This window comes from Lactuca saligna, chromosome 5 (assembly GCF_052625555.1).
Source record: "Lactuca saligna cultivar CGN05327 chromosome 5, ASM5262555v1, whole genome shotgun sequence".
In the NCBI taxonomy this organism is placed as follows: Eukaryota; Viridiplantae; Streptophyta; class Magnoliopsida; order Asterales; family Asteraceae; genus Lactuca; species Lactuca saligna.
Window position 1 is genome coordinate 297,967,719 of NC_136421.1, and position 14,211 is coordinate 297,981,929.

Here is a 14,211-nt window from a genome sequence, read left to right on the forward strand (position 1 = left end):
TCCCTTTGTTTATTCCTTACGAAGTGAAAACGAGATATGGTCCCCCCTTATCCCCCATTGCTTCGATTTTGGCCGACAACTCCTCGATTTTTCTTTGTGCTTACGTAATACTTTCATCAAAGGTAATAATTCTTAATTGTTAGGCTTAATTTTTCTTTAATAATTAAACTTAGGGTTAGGGTTTGTTAATTGGATGAAATGTCGAAGTTACTTCTTTAAAGTTCCGTAATAGCCTTTGAATGTTTATGCTTTGTGCTTGGAAGTGGTATAGGAGTAAAAACCCACTAATACTGTGACCAGATTTGCCCGTGATTGTCGCAATTCTAATTGTTGATGTTACGAATTCACAACGTGAATCTTAAAGGATTCACGACGTGAATCCTGGGCTGAGCCGTTTTCTGTGTTTTCTTTATTTCTAATTTGTTGGATTGTTTCTTTTGGATATGTTTGCTACTGTTTTTGCAGAAATGGCTCCCAGAAGAGAGATTCCAGCTGGAGTTGCGGGTTTGCATCCGTTTTACAATTTTCCCGCAACAATGTCCCGAGACATCTTGACCCGATGGAACAACAAATTAGGGTGGCTCTACAACAGAGAAATCGCAGTTGCTCCAACAATTAATTGGACATGGTTGAGGGAAGTAGGGCTCGTAGACCGGGTGGGCCCATTTTTAACAAAATTATTTATTGGAAATGGGTATTCGTTTACTTGTTCTGGATGGCGAAACCTGTTCCGGGTACAAGAGTGGGTATACAAGGAATTTTGTGTTGAGTTTTTCTCAACAGTGACATTTCAGGAAACTGTTCAAGGCCCACATTGCCACAAGCTTTGGTTTTCCGTTTGGGGGGTGAGTACCGGGAGTGCAGCCTTGTTGAATTTGCTTGGAGAGTTGGACTATATGATCGACAAGAGGTTGCTAGAGGATATGCGGTATGTTTTTTAGTGCGGTTGCTAGAGGATATGCGGAGGGTGTCACTGGGTATTCTTTCTGGCATAGTATTGCATCCGGAATGTTTAATTCTGGAGTGTCTCCCGAGAGTAGTATTCGGTCCCCGGTCCATCGCTTACTACACCGGTTCATCACATTTTCCATCAATCATAAGAGGCATGGAGACAAAGTGACAAAACATAATTTATTCTTCTTATGGTGTATCTTACAGCCTGGTGTGTGTTGCAACATTCCTTATTTTCTAGCATGTTTTCTGGTTGGGTCTGCCGCTAGTTCGCGCCTTGGGAGCCCTATTTGTGGAGGGCACTTTGTTACGCGTTGGGCCCGCTCATATCATTTGGTTGTTCCTGATATTACTCGTTCCATGATGTGTGTGGATGAGCATGAGTTTGGGGTATTTGGAGACTATGCGGGTGGTCAAAAATTTTGGGTCGCATTGGGGCATAATACCTTCAGATGGTGAGGGTGATGATGATGATGATCAGCCGGCCGACCAACCTGAACCACAACCATGGTCGAGGCACAGGAATGTGAAAGGACGGGGAGAACGCGGGCAACCAATGCCTCCACCCGCATCCATGGTGGGACCATCTTTTGGGAATGACATGGCTGGTTATTTTGACCAGTTATCTTTGAGTGTTAATTGGATTGGAGGGACTATGGAGAACGTTGTCCAGCACCTTGGAGTGGAGCAGCCGCCTCATTTGGGGTATCATTACCCAATTTACCCGAGATGGACGGAGTATGGCGGACGTGGAGGTGATGGAGCGGGTACGAGTGGAGCAAACGATGAGGAGGAGGATGATTGATTGTTTGTTTTTATTTAGTTTTGTTTTGGTTTGTTTTTATTGTGTTGTTTTGGGATTGTAAGAACTATGAAGATATTATGTTACTTTTATTTTTCTTTGGTTGTTATTTCTCAGAAATTGTTAGGAGCGCCTAGAAAGGATATCGAGATATAAGTGCGTACGTCTTTAGCAGGGAGTGTTTAGAGTCGAGAGTCGAGACCCATATTTTAAAATAAGTGTGGGGTGAGTCGAGAGAGTGGATAGTCAGCGAAAGAGTCAAAAACTGGTGAATTTCGAAGAGTCTTAATACATTAAGACATTGGGTTGAATTGTGCGCATTAAAAGAAGATTTGGTTAAATGTTTGTCTGTCTGCCCAGTTTTCACGACGAGAACTATTGTTACTCATGTCGTGAGTCAGTTCTCAGGGGTTCCTAAAATACGCGTGATTGGGACTTCATGTCGTGACTTTTCTTACTTCACGTCATGACTTTTCTTATTTCACGTCGTGAATTGGTGTTCTTCACAAGTTCAAGGCCCTTGACATATTATTATTCCATGGGTTGACACCAGTCTTCTTGTCATTATTCTGGAGATTATTTTGGCTCATTTTTACTACTATACAATGTGGCGTATGCTTTCCCACATTGTTCGTTCTATTTTGAAGATTTTCACCACATTTTTTGAAGATTGAAGGCTCGATTTCATGTTTTTGCCGGTACATTCCTTTCTCGCGAGTTCAAGATCCAAGTTTCTATTTCTCAGAGTCCATATTCAAGATGCACGTTGTTCACACTTTTGGAGATGATCACACCACTATCCCAGGGGAGTCTGTTCCTTTTTCTCTCTTTTCTTAATTTTTATATTTAGGCATACAATGAGGACATTGTATGAAATAAGTGTGGGGTAGGGGGTAGAAAAAGTAAATTTCTAGATAATGGTAAAATTTGAAGCTTTTAATAATTAAATCTAGTAATAATAATTTGAACTATAGTTGCTAGTGTTGCATGGGATGATCCGATAAGAGCTCAAATGTTTAATTGAGCCAACACACGTTATAGTGCATTTGTGGTCTCCCTTATTTTAGTGAAATCATGGAACAAAAACACAACCTCGCTTAGTTTTAAGGACGCAATATGTTTAGCATCGTGTACCAGAAATGTATCCAGGAAAATTATTATCTTTAACCAATAAAGGTTGAAGTTGAGCGCCCCTGCTTAAGCATGTAGGATTTGAGTGAAAAAAGTGAGTTACATGTTAAAAAAAAGAGGGAGAATTACAAGAAAAAGTTTGAAGAATTTTTGGAGCATCAAAGTCAAAGCATGAAGAACAAAAACCAAAATTCCAAGAAATTCAAAATTGAAGATACCAAAAAACCAAACAACAAGGTGTGAATTCAAAGAAATCAAAGATCAAATTGTCAAGAAAGTGAAGAAATCCAAAAGTGCTCCATAGTGGTATCATAAATTGCAATTGTATAGATTATGTATGCTTGGGTTGCCACAACCAAAAATACCTTGAGGTTAGGAGGTTTTCTGAGGATGGATTCGGAGGGATGCATAAAATTGAGCATTGTTCGAAAGAAGTGGGCGAGTGTTTATGAAGATTGTGAGTATTTAAAGTATAGGGGGTACTTTAGGAAAATTTTAGACATAAATGCATGCATTGAGGTCTTGGCATAATGGTTGAGCTGGAATCGGATTGCTCTATGTGATGTTAGTAATAAAGGGTTAAGTTTAAATTTGCTTGAGGGCAAGCAAAGTCCAAGTGTGGGGTATTTTGATATTGCCATATTTATACCTATTTTTAGGCAATATTTAAGTACATTTTCATATATAAACTGGTAATTTATTTAGAATAATAGTACTTATGAGTTTAAATGTTATTTGCAGCCAAAAAGAAGACATTTTGAAGAAAAGGGGCTAAAAACATCAAATGAAGAAACTTCGGCAGTTAAAAGATTAAAGGACAAGAAAATCAGGGAAAAGCGAATTCACGACGTGAATATCTCAAGATTCACGACGTGAGTCTATGTTCTAGAAGATATGTACACGGGTGAAGGAATCCTTGATGGGCACGATTATCTAGAACTCATGACATGAATAGTTTATTATTCACGACGTGAATGATGAAAATCAGCAACTATATATATCCTTAACCATTACGATTAGAAAAACTTTTGGTGGCTGAGAAGGGTTCCTAAAGACGAAAAATCAGAGAAGAAAAGTACCTGGAAGTTGGTTTCAACACCAAGGAAGTAGAAGTACATAAATTGATTCATAGTTTGGTACACTTTAATATGTTTTGGATTATAACATTTGTTTGTTTAACTGTTAATATATCCAGCTAAATCTAGTTGCTTCTATTAGCTAGATGAAGCTGGAACTCATGGTTTTAATGTATTAGATTTGATTTTAATTGTTGGTGATATGCTTGTGTTGATTGATTTTACCTAGCATGCTTGAATTAGTTATTTAATTGCTTTGAATCCTTGTTCTGAGTAGTTAGTGAACACAATGTTGCATGAACTTGAATACCTAATAATATAGTGAACACTAGTTATTGGAGCTAAGATCAAATCAATCTTAGAATAGTAATTGAATAATTAAATTAAGTTGTGTTAGAGAACTTATATTATGACTATAATTGTGTTTTGATTAATCAATCTTTGATGGCTCCAATCTTACTTAATAATTGATTATGTGTTAACTATTGTATGAACATAAATAGAATTACATGAATTGATTAATAATTAGTAGAGTTAGAACTAAACTACTAATACTATCTTAATTGGTCACCAACAGTAATAGTTATAGCCAATGTATAACCATTGAGTGAAAGTGGATTCAAACTAATAGAAGTATTTTATTTATTGATTAAGTTATCGTTAAAAAATTAAGTTCATCTAAACTTGCAAAATTAGATAAAAAACCCTTTCAGCTTGTTAATAATTAGATTAATTTAATAGTAAATAGTGACATCGTTCCCTGTGATGGACACCCGACTTACCTAAGCTATATTGTAATCTGACTAGGTACACTGCCTATAAGTGCATAGTTAGTCTAAGTTTGTTAGGTTATAAATATTAAAATTAGTGGGTACTTTCGTGCACATTACAGGATGTAGCATGGAACGTAGAGTGGTATTTGACTTGCAGGAAACTCAAGGCTGAACACCAATAGCCCTCATGACAAGATGCAATTGTTAGACATTCATGTATTGAAATGGGAAGATATCACTATGGACTTCATCACGAAGCTTCCTAGGACCGCACGTGGAGTAGATTCGATATGGGTCATTGTTGATCGGTTAACCAAGAGTGCTTGATTCATCCTGATCTAGGAGATTATATCGGCTGAGAAGCTGGTCGAGATCTACGTACGTGAGGTAGTGGCACGACATGGAGTGCATGTTTTGGTTGTGTCAAACTAGGATGTTCGTTTCACTTCTAAATTTTAGAAGCGGTTTCACGATGAGATGGGTACTCATCTCCACTTCAGCATCACTTTCCACCCTCAGAAGGATGGGTAGAGCGAGAGGACGATTCAGACTCTCGAGGACATGCTGCACGCATCTGTATTGAATTTCGGTGGCAGTTAGGATACGTATCTTCCATTAGCTGAATTTTCGTATAACAACAGTTACCACGCCAACATAGACCGACCTCGCTTCGAGATGCTCTACGGAAGGAAGTGTAGGACCCCAATTTTTTGGGGCAAGGTCGGACAGAGGTTCATCGGGAGTACTCAAGACCACTGAGAGGATCCAATAGGTCCGGAGCAAGCTCTAGATTGCTTAGAGTCGGAAAAAAAGCTATGCCGACAAGTGTCGTTCAGACTTAGAGTTTCAGGTGGGCGACATGGTCCTCCTGAAGGTGTCACCTTGGAAAGGTGTCATCTGATTTAGGAAGCGGGGTAAGTTGGGCCCCAGGTACATCAGTCCTTTCAGGGTTATAGCCCGGGCGGGCAGGGTAGCGTATCGATTGGATCTTCCAGTAGAGCTCATCCAAATCTACAGTACTTTTCATGTCTCTCAGCTGCGAAAGTGCTTACTGGATGACTCTGCAGTAGTGCCCTTAGAGGATATACAAGTAGATGATAGTCCGGACTAGATCGAGAGACCGGTATTCATTCTCGACAGGAAGACGAAAGAGTTGGGGAACAAGAGAGTTGAGTTGGTGAAGGTGCAGTGGTAGCACCACAAGGGCTTGGAGTGGACTTGGGAGCTTGAGGAGGAGATAAGGGAGCATTACCCAGAGTTGTTTCCTAACACAGCTGACTTTGAGGACAAAGTCTAAGACAAGTGGGGGAGAATTGTAATGCCTAGTTCCTGGTATGTATTTTAAATCAATTTATTCATTTTTTTGTATAGGAACTCGACAAGTTGGAGGCCCCAAATTCGTTGAGTAGGAATGGAATTTGGGCATGGAACTTAAAGTCTACTCGACAAGTTGAAGGACTCAACTTGACGAGTAGGGTTGCCAGAATGAAACCCTAATTTTCAGGGTTTAGCACCCTATTTAAACACCTTTACCTCCAAAGGCTGGCCTCATTTGCATGCAGTCTCTATCTTCCTAAACCCTAATACACTTTTGAGAGCTTTGATCCATTTTTGGTGCATTCTTTTGGTTTTGAAGAGGAAGAAACTTGAATAAGGAGCATCGAAGTGTTGGAGAAGACTAGATCCAGAAGTCTAGTTTCATTTATGGTTCATTAGAGGTATAAATCTCCTATATTGTCGTTAGTATGCTTAGATCTCTTCATCTTTACTTTATTGAGTATATCATCAGATCTAGAACCATGGAGGGCCTACATGGCATAAAGGTGCAAACTTTATGGCTATTGACGCCCCATGCAAGCTTTAAGGTATCATTTTGGCCTTTTAAGCCCTAAAAGGACATGCATGGAAGGAAATTCAAGGACTTTACGTGTTCATATAGTGTCTAGGGTCCAAATCTCGATTTTATGCTTTAGTTTGTAGTATTATGGCTTTTTGATCAACATCTAGGCCTTAAAGAAACTAGGGTTTGATCTAAACCCATTAAGGAAGGCTATTAACGGGTAAAGTTGGAAAATTTACCCTTAAGAGGACATTTTCAGTGTGTAGACGAAGTATGGGGTTTGGATCTGAAGGATAAGAGCTTAATCTATTAAGATGGCTTAACAGACTAAAGAACTCGTCGAGTCCATAGAGGAACTCGATGAGTTGGGTTGAAATGCCCTAATTCTGTAAAGGGAAAAACTCGACGAATTCAAGGATGACTCGAAGAGTAGAATGAGAAAGTCCTGATACTGTGGATAGAAGGAACTCGACGAGTTGATGGGTCAATTCGACGAGTTGAGTCAACTCGGAATGTTGACTTTGACCAAAATGTTGATTTTGACCAGGGGTAAAAAGGTCATTTTACCCTAAGAATGATTCTTGGATTTTAACTAAGTGTTATTGTGATAATGATAGTCGAGAGTCGTTGGAGAAGCCGTTAGAGATTTCCTCACCGTGAGATTTCACAGTTAACTTTGTGATGTGAGCTTTCCTCCTATTATGAATGGGTCGAAGGCACCAAGGCCGGCTCGTATATGTTTGATTAGTAGCCGAGGGTGGGTCAGGGCCCGTATCTCATAGATAGCCAAGTATGGGCGAGACCAGTATCTCCTAACATCATTTGAGTGTAGATATAGGATTGATTGATATATTTGATTATACTTGTTGTTTGTGTGATACTTGTATGTATGCTTAGTAGTTGAGTGTAGGTGGGGATCGTATCTCATAGTTAGCCTAGTGTGGGCGGGGACCGTATCTCGTAGTTAGCTAAGTGTGGGCAGGGCCCGTATCTCATAGCCAGCAGAGTGTGGGCGGGGCCCGTATCTCCTAGTAGCGGAGTGTGGGTGGGGCCCATATCTTTTTTAGTGTGGGTAGGACCCGTATCTCCTAGTAGCATGTTTATGTATATGGTATGTGGTAGTTTGGGGAGACTCACTAAGCTTCGTGCTTATAATGTTGTGTGAAATGTGTTTCAGGTACCTCTCAGGATCGCGGGATGGCGCCAGTTTGATTGTACACACCAGCCAGGGATTATGTTTTAAGGATTCTTGGGTATTATCAAACACTTTGTGGTCTTGTGTTTTGAACAACTTATACATTTGTGTTTTGTGAAATGTGAAATTGTGTTTTATATGGTTTTAAAAATGAAAATTTTATTTGAAAAATTAGAGTGTTACACTTTTCCTAGTGTTTGGTTTACTGTTTTGCAGGTGGTGAACATTGTTGAGGATTTGGCATACGTCTATTTTTTAGTACATGGTCAATTGTGGGAATAACACCTTGTTTTTGGTGGGAAGATTGGACGGGTGAGTGTACATTGGCTTCGAGATTCCTTCTCTTTTTGTTACTGACAATATGAAGTCTTGTCTTATTGCCGAGAGAGTTTCAGGTGGTGATTTCAAAGGAGATTGGAAAAAAGTCCCTAAAAGCGGCCCCAAGGTGTCGGATCTAATGGAAATTCAAAATTGTATACATTCGATTGCAACCGGTAGTGGGACGGATATGTGGAAATCAAGACTTTTTGCTGATGGGAATTTTTGTGTTCATGATCTCCGGACTCTTTTTGACTCCAAGTTGACAATTTTGTTGCAGAATCCTACGATTTGGCTTAAGGTGGTCCCGATGAAGGTTATCGTTTTCGTTTAGAGAGCTTGCCTTGATAGAATTCCTTTAGCAGTGGCCCTCTCTCATAGGTGTATTACGGACCTTAATTGCTACTGTCAATTTTGTGATGTTGGTATAGATGACACAAATCATATTCTTCTGGATTACCCTTTTGAGGCAACCACTTTAAAGAGGATCTTCAATTAGTGCAATTTGCCTTGGTGGAATTTACGCACGGTGGGGGAGATTATTAGTTTTGTTGCGATTTGGGGTAGTTGTCAAAAAAAAAAAAATCTGATTGCTATCATTTACAGATTCTTTTGGTTTGTTTAGAGAGCAAGAAATGATCGTTTCTTCAACAATGTTTATATGTCTTCTACACTTTTGACGGATTATTATTCTTCTTATGGTTTTTGGGTGGTTGAAACACGGAAAATTACGGAAATTGTAATTGGGTGGTTTGGATGTGTAATCCGTTTGATATTTTGTAATTTTCGTATGGTTCTTCTTGTCTAGCCTTGTCTCTTCGAGGCTGTCGCCTTTAAATATAATTCCGTTTTTTACCAAAAAAACAATTATAAATTTTGAAATGTAATTAAAATTAAAGAAATTAAAAATTCTTTCTTGTTAATACATATCCTCCTAATCAATTAAGCCCCTAAATAACACAAAATTCGTTACTCATTTTGATCTTAGGTTGTTACAAAAATGTTGAAATATGCGGGGCGTCGTCATTTTCGAAAGTTGCCATCTTTTACCACCTTACCTACAACAATCTCTGATACCATCCATGGAATTTACCTCAATTAAACCACAAAAGACAAAATCCACCATGCTTTTCATTACCTTGGAACTCCATTTTTCTTTCTACAAGTTGCGAGCTATGAGCCTGCGACGCCCTTAACCACATAAATTTTCCTTAAAAATCCGAATTTTGAATCAATCATCCTTTGATTGCCTTACCCTCTTCCCCTTCTTGCTTATCCTCAATCTTTAAAGGGATTTCACCGTCACTTAACAGTCACGTTGCTTGCCGCCATTTCTGCCACCGACGAAGTCATCAATTTCATGGTTGACCCTCGGCTTGTCCTCCAATTCGTTACAAGATCGAATTACACGAAAAGGGTTTGAAGTTTTTTCTCTCCGAGCTAACTTCTTTCTAGTTTTAAATGGCTTCTATTTCCGGACTTGCTTCTTTTATGAATTGTATTTCTGTTAATAGAAACCCTAATCCTTTAATTTCCCAAGTTTACGGAAGCTTTACTGTTAATTCATGTAATAGGGTTTCGATTACAAACAGAAACCCTATCCATATTGGGAAATTACGTGAACATAGGTTTTATAAAGCGGTGGAGTTAGATACGTTTGTAACCAGTGACGACGAAGACGAAATGAGTGAAGGTTTCTTCGAAGCAATTGAGGAATTGGAGAGGATGACAAGAGAGCCATCTGACGTTCTCGAAGAAATGAATTCCAAATTATCCCCTAGAGAACTCCAACTCGTTTTGGTCTACTTTTCTCAAGAAGGAAGAGACTCATGGTGTGCTTTGGAAGTGTTTGAATGGCTAAAGAAAGAGAATAAAGTCGATGAGGAGACAATGGAGCTCATGGTTTCTCTGATGTGTGGTTGGGTTAAGAAACTAATAGAGGGGAAACATGAAGCTGAAGATGTGATTGCTCTTCTTGTGGATATGGAGTGCGTTGGGTTAAAACCTAATTTTAGTATGATTGAGAAGGTGATATCTTTGTATTGGGACATGGGTGAGAAAGATAAAGGGGTTTTGTTTGTGAAACAGGTTTTAAAGAGAGGGTTTGGTTATGAAAATGATGATAATCAAGGGCGTAAAGGAGGTCCTACAGGATATCTTGCTTGGAAGATGATGGTAAGTTTCAATCTTTATATATTTTTCATCTTTTGATACATTTGGATCCTTAATTTTGAATTATGTTTATATCAGGAGGATGGAAATTACACTGATGCAATTAAGCTAGTAATCAACATTAAAGAATCCGGTTTAAAACCAGAAGTTTATAGCTACTTAATTGCAATGACAGCTGTTGTAAAAGAGCTAAACGAATTTGGAAAAGCTTTACGCAAGTTAAAAGCCTTCACAAAATCCGGTTTATCTTCCGATTTAGACACACACGACGCACAACTCATACAAAATTACCAAACTACCCTTTTGGAAGACGGGGTGCGCTTATCCAATTGGGTGATCGAAGAGGGTGGGGCGTCATTTCACGGGGTTGTATACGAACGGCTTTTAGCCATGTACATATGTGCGGGGCGTGGGGTGGAGGCGGAAGGGCAATTATGGAAAATGAAATTAGTTGGAAAAGAAGCGGATGGGAATCTTTATGACATTGTGTTGGCTATATGTGCTTCTCAAAATGAAATAAATGCAATTTCAAGATTGCTTACAAGAATGGAGGTGACTAGTTTGTTAAACAAAAAGAAAAGTTTAACATGGTTATTAAGGGGTTATATTAAAGGCTCTCATTATGTGGATGCTGCTGAAGTGGTGAATAAGATGCTTAATTTGGGGGTGTACCCTGAGTTTCTTGATAGGGCTGCTGTTTTGCAAGGATTGAGAAAAAGAATTAATCAAAAGGGTGTTTTGGAAAGTTATTTTAAGCTTTGCAAGAGGTTATCGGATGAAGGTTTGACTGGACCTTGTCTTATATATATGTATATAAAAAAATACAACCTTTGGGTGATCAAAATGCTTTGAAGTAGTTAAAAACTAGAGGCATAAAGAATCATCATCATCATGTATATGTGTAATGTGTATAGAGTTAATAATAATTTGAGTGAGGTGTAGTAAAGAATGTTGATATTGCATGTTTTATGGGTATCTTGTAATTTTGATTTTCAAGACTCCGAAATATGTATTTGTGACATCTTTGGATTAATGATTGCAAAAGGGTTATATAAAGGTGGATGACATAAGAGTTATGTGCCCAAAAAAAAGCCCAATCCATCTTGACCATTATGATCTAACTTGTACTTTATATGGTAAACTTTTTATTGGGTAACTTTCAAGAGTCTTGATCCAACTTCATACATTTTGGATCAAGAATCTTAAAATGCTTTTGAAATATTTTGGGTGAGTTTTAAAATACCCACAAGATCCTTTTTTTTTTGTCAAATTCAAGTGTATCTTTGTTAAAGTTCTTACCTTTTGGATCAAGAATCTTGAAGTGTATCAACTTGGAACATATCATTTGTTACTTTTCAATTTTATGGGTAAGAAGTTAATATACATATATACATATACACTATTGAGAAGTTGAGAGTCAACTCGTTATGGTCAATGCCATTTTGTCATTTCCCAACCTAACCCTCGACAGTCATATCCTATTTTGAAGGACAAAATGGTAATTTAATATGTGACATTTGAGCTGGAAATATGGATGCTTGAATGCAATTTGTCATTTTTTTTCATGTATGCAAAGATTTGCAGACAGGTTTTCCATGTGATGGATTATTCTTGCCTTTGGTAGTTTTGGTGTATACGTGGCTTGTTTTTGTGTTTGGTTGTCTTTTGACGAAATAATGCAAAGTTTTGCTAGTTGACAAAAAGTGCCTGATAAGAGCTAGTAGGCAAATCTTATCATCTTAAGTACAATATATTTATCGAAAGTAAATTACACAAATGCCCTTGAAGACAAAAATCTTAAGAGATATAAAATCAACGTCAACATTACAACATAATACTTTTGACATTTAAAAATGAACATGAAAAGAAAGAAATTCATATGTTAATGGTATTTTTGATCTTTTGATCATGTCTAGCGTTTGTTTTTGTATACCAAACGAATCCCATGCAATGAAAGGGCGTAAAAGTTGTTCTGAAATTTTTAAAAAGTGGAATGTAAATATATAATGTTAAGTATACCGAATCATCAATTATTTTTGGCATGTTTCTAAACATTATTGTTCAGTAATTCGCTTGTATTGAATGGTTGGGGTTTTTTTTATTAATTTTATTATAGCGTACCTTTTCATGGATAGAATATTGGTTATGGAAAGGAGTTGTATCTCGTCTATTCTATTAGTAGTCATCTCGTATGTATGTATTTATACGAACGATACTTTACCATGTTAGTAAATTAGCAAATTAATGTTTTTATCTATCACGCTTTTATTCTTTTTGTACTTACAATAACTATCAATTTATAATTTTATATGTATATATGTATTTTTTACCAATGTAGGCAGCTTGTAACCTGAAGTGAAAGCCATAAATAAAATGATGTTCTGACTTCTGACACATGTTTCATCATCCACGTTATGTACCATGTGTACAAATCCAATGGTGTTGGACTTTTTTAAATTCATATTAGTACAAGATATTCTAACAAAAAGAAAGAAATTGATATCCAACCAAGTTAATCATCGGCAAATAAGTACCATTGTGCAATATATTTACAGAAACCAACTATTCGACTACGACGAAGACTGTTGTATGTTTTTTATTTTAGGTTATGTGTTTTAAATTAGGAGTGAAGTAATTTTTTTATTTTTTTATTATGAAATATTAAATTTTTGTTTAATAATAATGAAAACTTCAAGGCTACAAATAACATTGGACATGACTTGGTGACAATGTTAACCCTCAAACATTTAAAAGTCGTGGCGAATCATATCGTTTGTAAAGCATCACTTAAACGCGACAAATGTAAATCTTGTAACCATAGCGCGTCGTGGGAAATTCATGACGAGCTTTTTAGAACTTGAAAAACTTTAATTATTACTAATCTTATATTTATTTTTGTTTTAGAACTAAAAGCTATGAATTAAAAAAATAAAAATAGGCGAAATATGAGTATAACAATACTCTTACAGAGAAACAAATAACAGAACATGTAATCTTGCAATCGCTCAAACACATTTTTCAATTGTGATTTAAATTATCAAAGGAAAAAAACTTGCATAATTAAATATACTAATTAAATTATTCATAAAAATAAAAGTTATAATTTTTAGATTAAATTATAGAATGGTTAACGTGGTTTGGTTAGATTCTCAGTTTTAGTCAAACTTTTGAAAATATATTCTTTTTGTTTCAAAAAATATACATCTAATACTTGTGGCTAGCATCGCTAATTAAATTATAAAAACAAACGTTCATTTCTCAACTTGTGCCTAAACACCTCCCGTCGTCTCATCTTACATTTTGAGTCTCAGGCGAGCACCTCCACACTTCATTATTTGTATCTCCGGTGGTGCACGATAGTTTTGTGTGGTGTTGGTGGGTGTGAGTGTCTCTTTATATTGTAACAAAATAGAAAAATAGAAAAAAGAAAAGTTAAATTTGTTAAGTTACACTAATTTGATAGTTCATGATCGGTGTTAGCTAAAATGGACTACCAATGTAATTTTTTGAAACCATAAGGACGTAACTTATCAACTTTTTAAAAATTAAACAAAACATGTAATTTTAATCAAACCATAAGACATTACTTTTTATATGATTTAGAAATATAACTTTACTCAATCTAATTATAAAATATTTTAAACAACTTAATCCAAGATTTGTAGGAAATATATAGGGAAAACGACACGTTAGCCCAAAAATATTTTTTGAATTTGTTGAATCAGTCATTTAACTTATTTGCACACTTTATGAGGAAATAAAGTGGACGTTGACATATTTATTTAGTTCTTTTAACCGGCAATATGTTCATTATGACATACAATTAGTTGGAGAATATGTGATTGCCCAATCAACATGATGTGGCCGACATGTGGTTGTCCACTTGGACCTAAGGTTTATTAAGATGGTAATAAGGGTATTTGACATATAAATTTTGATTAAATTTTGTATGT

At 36.8% G+C, this 14,211-nt stretch overlaps 1 protein-coding gene across 1 annotated transcript; it reads left to right on the forward strand.

Moving 5' to 3' along the window:
* The first annotated feature begins 9,106 nt into the window (after positions 1–9,106).
* LOC145048311 (pentatricopeptide (PPR) repeat-containing protein) lies at positions 9,107–11,254 on the forward strand. Its single transcript, XM_078996773.1, has 2 exons — positions 9,107–10,261; positions 10,337–11,254. Exons 1-2 carry the CDS (start codon positions 9,548–9,550, stop codon positions 11,108–11,110), a joined length of 1,488 nt encoding a protein of 495 aa, XP_078852899.1. The 5' UTR covers positions 9,107–9,547; the 3' UTR covers positions 11,111–11,254.
* The last annotated feature ends 2,957 nt before the right edge of the window (positions 11,255–14,211 follow it).

Excerpts from the sequence above, each read along its gene's own strand:
- LOC145048311 (XM_078996773.1), top strand. The coding sequence starts at position 9,548 with ATGGCTTCTATTTCCGGACTTGCTTCTTTTATGAATTGTATTTCTGTT. Across the intron at positions 10,262-10,336 it reads ATCTTGCTTGGAAGATGATG|GAGGATGGAAATTACACTGA; the intron begins GTAAGTTTCAAT and ends TGTTTATATCAG.